Genomic DNA, 8,649 nt, shown 5'->3' on the forward strand with positions numbered 1-8,649 from the left:
GAATGTGTTTTTTATGTCTACGAAAAATATATCAGGCATTTTTCATAATCTTAAATTATTTTTAACCTTTATTAAATTTGCAATTCCTGGCATTATAGCCGGACTTGCAGTGACATTGAATGAGCTTATACCACAACTTTAAGAACATAAATGGGAAGAAATGGACTTAGGTGGGCCGATTTTAATGATTTTACATAGCAGCTTTGAATAAATTTAGATAAATTAAATATTATATCTGTTCACTGGGATTCCCTGATTCAAACTGAAAGCAATATGTGCATCATTAAAAACAAGCGGAGATAGTGTTATCGAAAGTACCTTTGGTCTTTGGTTTAACTTTTATCTTAAGAGACAAGAACATAAGTTCATATTATATTGGTTACTATACTCTTTGAACATAAGTTTAAGATAAAAAAATATTTACATAAAAATTAAAAAAAGATTTTCTCACTCTTGTGGGAAATTGTTAATGCGAACAAAAAAAATTAAAATAAAGCCGCCGTTTTGAATTCTATTATTTTTTTTAAACAAGTTTCAAAAATAAAACAAAAACACAAAACCGTAAGACGGGAGCCCGAAACATAGGCCCAAAAAGACAGAATCCATGCTTTTAACCCATTATTAAAAAACAAATCTAAACTAATCTGTCACGTCAACTGTCAAGATTGTCAAACTAAAATCAATGCTAGAGTTGTTGGTACGCGTCGTACCAAATGTTGATAATAAAAACATTAATATTGTAACAAAATCGTAAAAATGACGGGGCATTCGAACAGTTGGGGGAGTTACGGACAATGTAGGTTCTGTAGGTCGGAGGGTAACCACCGGTATCTCATGAAAGAGTATAAAAACCAAGGTGTCAGCGAAGTTTATTACGATCTGTTACAAGAGTGCTTCAATTTATACGTAAGTTTTGTTACAACAATCATTAATATGCATATTATATGACTTATTTATGAACAGAAAGTATTGTTAAAGAACTTTTACGATTTTGGGTGTAATGAATATGTAGAAGCGAAACATTTAATCAATTTAGAAAGGTGGTAAGACTTTGGTGTTTGTTTGCGGTTCCAATAGAACCTTTCGCCTGTGGCGGCTTTATTATTATGTTCCTGGCTTATTGTAGCAGTATTAACGGTTGTTTTCTTGTTTGAAGAGTGTAAGAGAGACACATTTATAAGCATTCGAACTTAGTCCTCAAGGGTAACGTGATTGTAATCGGTCTAAAAATGTACAACAATAAATATCAAAACAATTTAATTTTTGACCACCTCTTTTGCTGAATTCGTCATAACTTCATTTAAAATGTTTATAATATAAGAATAGCAGACGAGCATGCAGTCCATCTGATTAGATAAGTGGCTATTGCCGCCCATGGACATCAGTAATCAACCCCAGATAAGATTGGATTTTTATCCGAAGACGACAACATATGCGCCGCAACCCCTGAGGACTAAACTGGAACACCTCAAAAATATATGTCTCCCTTCCCACATACTTCAAACCAGAACACAGTACCTTAACACTGCTGTTATAACAGAAATAAATGTGGCAGTAGCGCTCTCCAGTGAAACCATATTGGTTTTACGACGTTTCAACAAACATCATTATATATCCTTCTAGTTGGTTAAATTTTATATTAAATGCCTTTCAGCTGTCAACCAGTGCCAGGATGAGTCTGCTGATCTGCGGGATGTGTGTGGACCGCCTGCGGGACTCCCTCAACTTCCGCAAGCTGGTGCTAGCTTCCGAGACCCACCTCACAGATACACTTGATGAGAAGAACTCTGTGTTTTTGAGCAGTAAGTGTTTATTTATTAAGTGTAAGGTTCATTACCCATTACTGTCCCGCTGCTGGGCACGGCTCTCCTCTCAGAATGAGAAGGATTAGGCCATAGTCCACCGTGCTGGCCAAGTGCGTATTGGTAGACTTCACATACCCTTGAAAACCTTTTTTTTAAGATTTCTCATGTATGCAGGTCTCCTCACGATGTTTTCCTTCACCGTTTACCTTCACCAATTAAGCATGTGATAATTAATTTCTACGCACATAATTTCGAAAAATCAGAGGTTTTGCGCCTGGGATTTTAACTTCGGACCCCTCGATCGAGATGCCGAGCTTCTTAACTACTAGGCTATCACTGCTACCACCTCAAAACTATACAAAATCTAAAATCTTTTCAGTGGATGAACCCTCAACAGACTTGCAAATGGAGATCAAGTCGGAACCTCAAACGGTGGTGAAGAAGGAGTCCGAAGGTGGATCACCGTCGCCGTGTGATGATTGGCAGGAACCAACAGATATGAATGATGATAATGATAACGATAACGACTTTGACAATGATGATAATGATGATCAGTATGATGATGAAGGTAAGGATTGTAGATAACTGATTTTATTTTATTGAAGGTGGTAGAACCCTTTGTGGTTCGACTCCGGCGGCACCACCGCCACACCTATTTCTACCTAATAACAGCAGTGTTAGGCGCTGCTGTGTTGCGGTTTGAAGGGTGTGGTAAGGGAGACAGACTTTTCCGAGGCGTTCCAGCTTAGTCCTCAGGGGTAGCGGCGCATCTGTGACCGACCTCAGGTAGGAATATCTAATCCTATCTGGGGTTGATTACAGATGTCCATGGGTGGCAGGAGCCACTTACCATCAGGTGGACTGCATGCTCGTCTTCTACTCCTATATTATAAAAAAAAAAAAAGTTAAGCATTCTAGGCGCGCTCAGAATGGAAAAAATTGGTGAAACTATTTTGTCACGGAAACTGTTACTCTCTATGTTTAAAGGGTGGGATTCATTGATATAACAGTTCTAATTTGGTATCATAAATATTATGTATCGATCATTCTGAAATCTTTTTTTTTGTTTTCTTTCTTGTTACATACATGCACTCTTTTTTTATATGAAAGAAGTATAAATTATTACATATGAACATATGTATCCCTAAACATGCGTTTCATAAGATTGTAGATTCATAAGTGGGGGTCACAGGGGTCATAACCTTCCTTTCCCCCAAAACCGTAGAGTACCGTAGACTCGCACTTGTCAGTTTTTTTCATGGGGAAACCTTGCATGGATTTCTCTCTGCCGCGGAGGTAGCGGAGAGGATATGCCAGACTTTACAATGAATACTAAAATATACTTGTTTTTAAATGTTTAAAATGCGCTACAAGAAGTTATCTAATTTAACCAAATTTCCCCTGTGACAATAAAATCTCATGCTGTGATCGCACCTGACAAACAAGCATGTAGTCTAACTGATGATAAGTGATCACTACCGCCCATAAATCAAAGTAGCTTTCTTTGGTTCAAGAGATAATAGTCTGTGGCAGACGGACTGAAAACTTATAGTCTGATTCATAATTAGGTCTCCAAAATGTAAACAAAGAAATGTCACTGTCAAAATTAAAAAGAAACTAAAACTTTAACAAACTCAACAAAAAACTAAAATTTAACAAATATACACAATTTAACAAACGCGTTATGTAAACGAGAAAACATTACAGTTCGATCACAATCACGAAAATGAATAATATCAGTTACGAAACTTAAAAATGACAGCACAAGAAATGTCTTGGATTTCGATTGTGTTACCATGATCACATTTTAATTTTCTACCATAAACTTTGTTACATAACATATCATACAATAACATAAACTGTAAAAAGAGAAAATAGCGCACACAACAAACGTTATCACAATCTTAGAGAACTCGAACGCAACGGCCTTCCAATCGAAGACTCGATCGGGTTTCCCTTGTCTGTATTGTAGGAAGATATGCGAAACCTTCGAGATTTTACGACACCATCAGGACAGCGATGGGTGTAAGACTAGCCTGAAGAAGTTGCTGAAGAAATTCACAGCAGATTGTCTAGTTGTCTACGTGTATGTTCAGAATTTGAACTCAACAAAAAACTAAAATTTAACAAATATACACAATTTAACAAACGCGTTATGTAAACGAGAAAACATTACAGTTCGATCACAATCACGAAAATGAATAATATCAGTTACGAAACTTAAAAATGACAGCACAAGAAATGTCTTGGATTTCGATTGTGTTACCATGATCACATTTTAATTTTCTACCATAAACTTTGTTTTTTATTATTATTACTGTATGAAACGAAATTGAGGTGATATAAATATTAGAAAATGTGAATTAATCTTAATTTATTTAGATTATTATTTTATTATTGTTGTATTACTTTAATATCGACAAAAATAAAAACTACTATTTCTTACGTAATTTATTGATAGGTCAACACCTTTGTTTACATTTTGGACACCTAATTATGAATCAGAGTATAGGTTATATTCCCATTTGTATCTTAAACAACCTTAATAAATTATTAATTGAATTTTATGTCACAATTTTGTTGAAATATAATTATTTTTGTTACAGATGCAACGCCGCTGATCAAAGTGCAAGCGGCCATGACGGATGAAGAGCGGCTCCTGGCTCGCTTCCCGAAGCTACCCCCCTTGCCGACCAGGCGCACCCTGCACTACATATGCAGGGAGTTTGCGCTGCAGCTCGACAACTTGAAAGGTGGGGTAACTCTTTTCACTTACTATAGGCTTGCGTTTGGCTGCAACGTTATAGTCCACGTAAAACTGCTAGTCCGCTCTGAATATAGACATGAATCGCGTCACCACAGCAATTTGTATGACTACACAACTTCAGAGCGGACTAGCATTTTGGCGCAAACTATACCTGATGTAAAAGTGAGATGCACCCTTGGATAACGCTTGCCTACAAGTATCCTATTCACCATAATTTTAAGCTGATGAAGTTTGTCACACAATTGTTGGTCCCGGTTCGATCCCCTGCCAGACAGATATGTAAATGAGTGGAGCGGTTGTCAAACACGCGTGGTTTTCGGGTTCGATCCCCGGTCAGATATACATGTAAATGATGATTTTAGATTATAAAGGTCCGTCATTAATAACCAATCTATCCAATGTATGGCTACGAAAGATTGACATTTGATAATTTCTTCATACAAGACATTGTCGATTTCCGATCCTTGGTTAGCGAAACAATGGTGAACAATTAAAGGTGGTAGAACCCAGTAGTTCGACTCCGGCGGCACCACCGCCACACCTATTTCTGTTATAACAGCAGTGTTAAACGTTGCTGTGTTGGTGTTACAGTAAGAATTTACATATTAACATACTTTTCTGAGTTATTCCAGCTTTGTCCTCAGGGGTAGCAGCGCAGAGGCTGACCTCAGATAGGAATCTAATCTTATCTGGAGTTGATTACAGATCTATAAGTGGCATCAGCCACTTACCATCAGAGAAACTCCATGATCCACTGCTACTCCTATATAACGTTTTTCATACCATAATGTTTTTCTTTTTAACATATATTTTATTTTTCCTAATTTTACTTCCAGACAGGACAATCAAAGCCCAAACCATCCAAAGCATGTTTACAGAAGGATACACGAACGCTATGGGCTCCAGAATATACATAACAGAGAAAATAGCGCACACAACAAACGTGATCACAATCTTAGAGAACTCGAACGCAACGGCCTTCCAATCGAAGACTCGATCGGGTTTCCCTTGTCTGTACTGTAGGAAGATATGCGAAACCTTCGAGATTCTACGACACCATCAGGACAGCGATGGGTGTAAGACTAGCCTGAAGAAGTTGTTGAAGAAATTCACAGCGGATTGTCTAGTTGTCTACGTGTATGTTCAGAATCTGAAGTGTACGCTTTGCCATCAAAATATGCCGAATTTGAACGAACTGAAGACGCATTTAACGAGAGTACACAATAAGGAAATGCACCTCGATTTTGGTGATAGAGTTTTACCGTTTAAGATGTCGCCGACTAATGAATTTGAGTGTCAGTGTTGTGGGTGTAATTTCGAGACTTTCGGCGCTATTGAACGTCATATGAACGTGCATTACCGTAACTTTGTGTGTGACCAATGTGGTGCTGGTTATGTGACGAAACAACGCCTCAAAGTCCATATGAAATACACTCACGAGACCGGTAGATTCCCGTGCGAGAGCTGCAAGAAGGTGTACGACACTCGACACAAGTTCCGCTCTCACGTAGACTCGGTACACAAGATGTTGAAGAAGAATAAGTGTCCCAAGTGTCCGGAACGTTTCGCGGACTTCTTTAATAAACACAAGCATATGGTCGAAGCGCATGGTCTAGCGCCTCTAGTCTATAAGTGTAATGTGTGTGATTCTGTGTTCAGACGGCGTTACGGGCTATCATTGCATATGAAACGTATGCATCTCGACGTGAGAGACGTACAGTGCCAGATATGCTCATACAAGTGTTACACGAATACCGAGTTGAAGATACATATGGCGAAACACAGCAGTGAGAAAACATATGAATGTACGGTATGTAAGAAGTCGTACGCGAGGAATAAGACGCTGAAAGAACATATGAGGATACATAACAATGATAGGAGGTACTCCTGTGTGGTTTGTGGGCAAGCTTTCGTACAGAATTGCAGTTTGAAGGGGCATATGAAGACACATCATTTGGATTATATTAATGTGTTGCAATAGTTATTTCGTTAACGTTGAAATTTTAACTCGAACGTGAGGTCCGAGGTACAAATGTCAGATAAAAGTTTGCGAATTAGAAATTAATTATCACTTGATTTAACGGTGAAGGAAACGTCGTGAGGAAACTTTCGTAACTGAGAGATCTTTACAAATATGTTATGAAAAGATGTGAAGTCTACCAATACGCACTTGTCCAACTCGGTGGACTATGGCCTAATCCTTCTCATTCTGAGAGGAGACCCGTGCCCAGCAGTGGGACAGTAATGGGTTGATGATGATCATTATTATACTCTGGTGATTGGGAGAGGGTGTAGAACAGCAGGCATATGCTTAGCTTGAAGGTTAATTGGTAAATAATAAATTGTTTATTTCATCAAGTTGTAGATTTTTGTAAAAAAAATCAACTCAGTTGCACACCGAGAGTGTCGGCAGAAGGGAAAACTTAATGTTGTGCATTTTTTATATTTTGGGAATAATTTTGCACAAATTATCAGTTAAAAGTACTATCATTTATGTGGTAAAATATAATATTTATTTATTACACTATCGTACACAAACATGACAATTTATATCAGTCTTACGAATTTTCGATCAGACCACATGTCTTACGCGAGTTTAACATTTCCTAGCCATCACAAAAAGAGTACAACGCTGCTAAAGAAGTTTTCACAGAAAATTGGTTAAATACATGTTGCCTAGAGCCAATCCATTCATTTGACACGAGGACTATAGTCTGATTCATAATTAAGTGTCCTAAATGTAAACAAAGAAATGTCACTGTCAAAATTAACAAGAAACAAAAACTGTAACAAACTCAACAAAAAACGAAAACTTAAACAACTATACACAATTTAATAAATGCGCTATGAAAACGAGAAAACATTCGAGTTCGATCACAGTCACAAAAATGAATAACATCAGCTACGAAACTTAAAAATGACGGCACAAGAAATATTTTGGATTCTGATTGTGTTACCATTTTAATTTTCTACCATAAACCTTGTTTTTTATTATTATTACTGTATGGAACGAAATGGAGACAATATAAATATTAAAAAATGTGAATTAACCTTAATTTATCTAGATTATTATTTTATTATTGTTGTATTAATTTAATATCGTCAAAAATAAGAAACTACCATTTGATACACATTTTCTTGATATGTCAACACCTTTGTTTACATTTTGGACACCTAATTATGAATCAGACTATAAGATGGTCGCAAGTAAATCAGTCATCCACACCCACACACCAAAACAAACTGCTTCACGCTAAGTTTTTATGTCTAGTATGCAGGAATTTAACTGGATACTATTTTGGTAAAGACAAATCTAATATAAGAAATACGGACTTGCATATGCCGTGCTTTTAACTCAGTTTAAAGCGACATGATATGCTGTCTTTCGAAAAAGCCTAAATTACATAGTTTTTTTCTAATAAAATCAAAACTCGTATGTAATAGCTATCAAGTATTTATTATATTTAAAGATGTTTAGAAAACTTCGATAGCGTGATTAAGGCTGCCCCTCATGTTGACGCCATCTCTTGGCGACTTACGATATTACTATTGTTACATTGATAACTGTTGGATTGATAGATAACTATAAGGGCCGGTATCTGAAAACAACGAGTTTTTACGGGCGAAAATAAAATTATCTACTATATTATATCAAAATCGTTTTATATTTTAAACTTATATAACCAAAAATTATATAACAAAACGGGCAAAACACGGAATCGACAAGTGAATTTCAGCTAATTTTGGTATCAGCCCTTATGCTTCTTAGGTAGAGATGAATTTTCTTCAATAAAAGTCTTTGCTACAATACTAGAGCGTAAAATATTAGCATTTAAGTTAGAAAATAAGTTGTACAGGAAGAAAGGAAAGTAATAATATGACTATAGGGTTTCAAGTTTAATTTTAGGATGATAAGTTATTTAAAATATGTTTAGGTTAGGTTAGGTTAGGTTATTTTATTTTATTATAAAACTAATTTTAGCATTAAAGTTGTTTTATTAGCAACACGTTTTCCTTTATACCTATTGAAGGTGGTAGAATTCCTTTGGTTCGACCCCGGCGGCACCACCGCCACAT

General features: G+C 36.5%; 1 protein-coding gene across 1 annotated transcript; it reads left to right on the plus strand.

Annotated features, from left to right (window-relative positions):
• The first annotated feature begins 659 nt into the window (after positions 1–659).
• Positions 660–6,659, plus strand: LOC140752682 (uncharacterized). The gene is made up of 5 exons (XM_073087010.1): positions 660–906; positions 1,655–1,802; positions 2,185–2,373; positions 4,412–4,558; positions 5,409–6,659. The coding sequence occupies exons 1-5, from the start codon at positions 757–759 to the stop codon at positions 6,551–6,553; spliced, it is 1,779 nt and encodes a 592-aa protein (XP_072943111.1). The 5' UTR covers positions 660–756; the 3' UTR covers positions 6,554–6,659.
• The last annotated feature ends 1,990 nt before the right edge of the window (positions 6,660–8,649 follow it).

The sequence above is a fragment of the Epargyreus clarus genome, unplaced genomic scaffold (genome assembly GCF_041222505.1).
Source record: "Epargyreus clarus isolate Ecla_fem2 unplaced genomic scaffold, WU_Ecla_fem_2.2 ptg000025l, whole genome shotgun sequence".
In the NCBI taxonomy this organism is placed as follows: Eukaryota; Metazoa; Arthropoda; class Insecta; order Lepidoptera; family Hesperiidae; genus Epargyreus; species Epargyreus clarus.

Bases quoted from the DNA above. Each gene is read 5' to 3' on its own strand.
- LOC140752682 (XM_073087010.1), top strand. From the start codon at position 757: ATGACGGGGCATTCGAACAGTTGGGGGAGTTACGGACAATGTAGGTTC. The intron at 907-1,654 runs GTAAGTTTTGTT...AATGCCTTTCAG, and splicing joins AAGAGTGCTTCAATTTATAC to CTGTCAACCAGTGCCAGGAT. The intron at 2,374-4,411 runs GTAAGGATTGTA...TTTTTGTTACAG, and splicing joins TGATCAGTATGATGATGAAG to ATGCAACGCCGCTGATCAAA.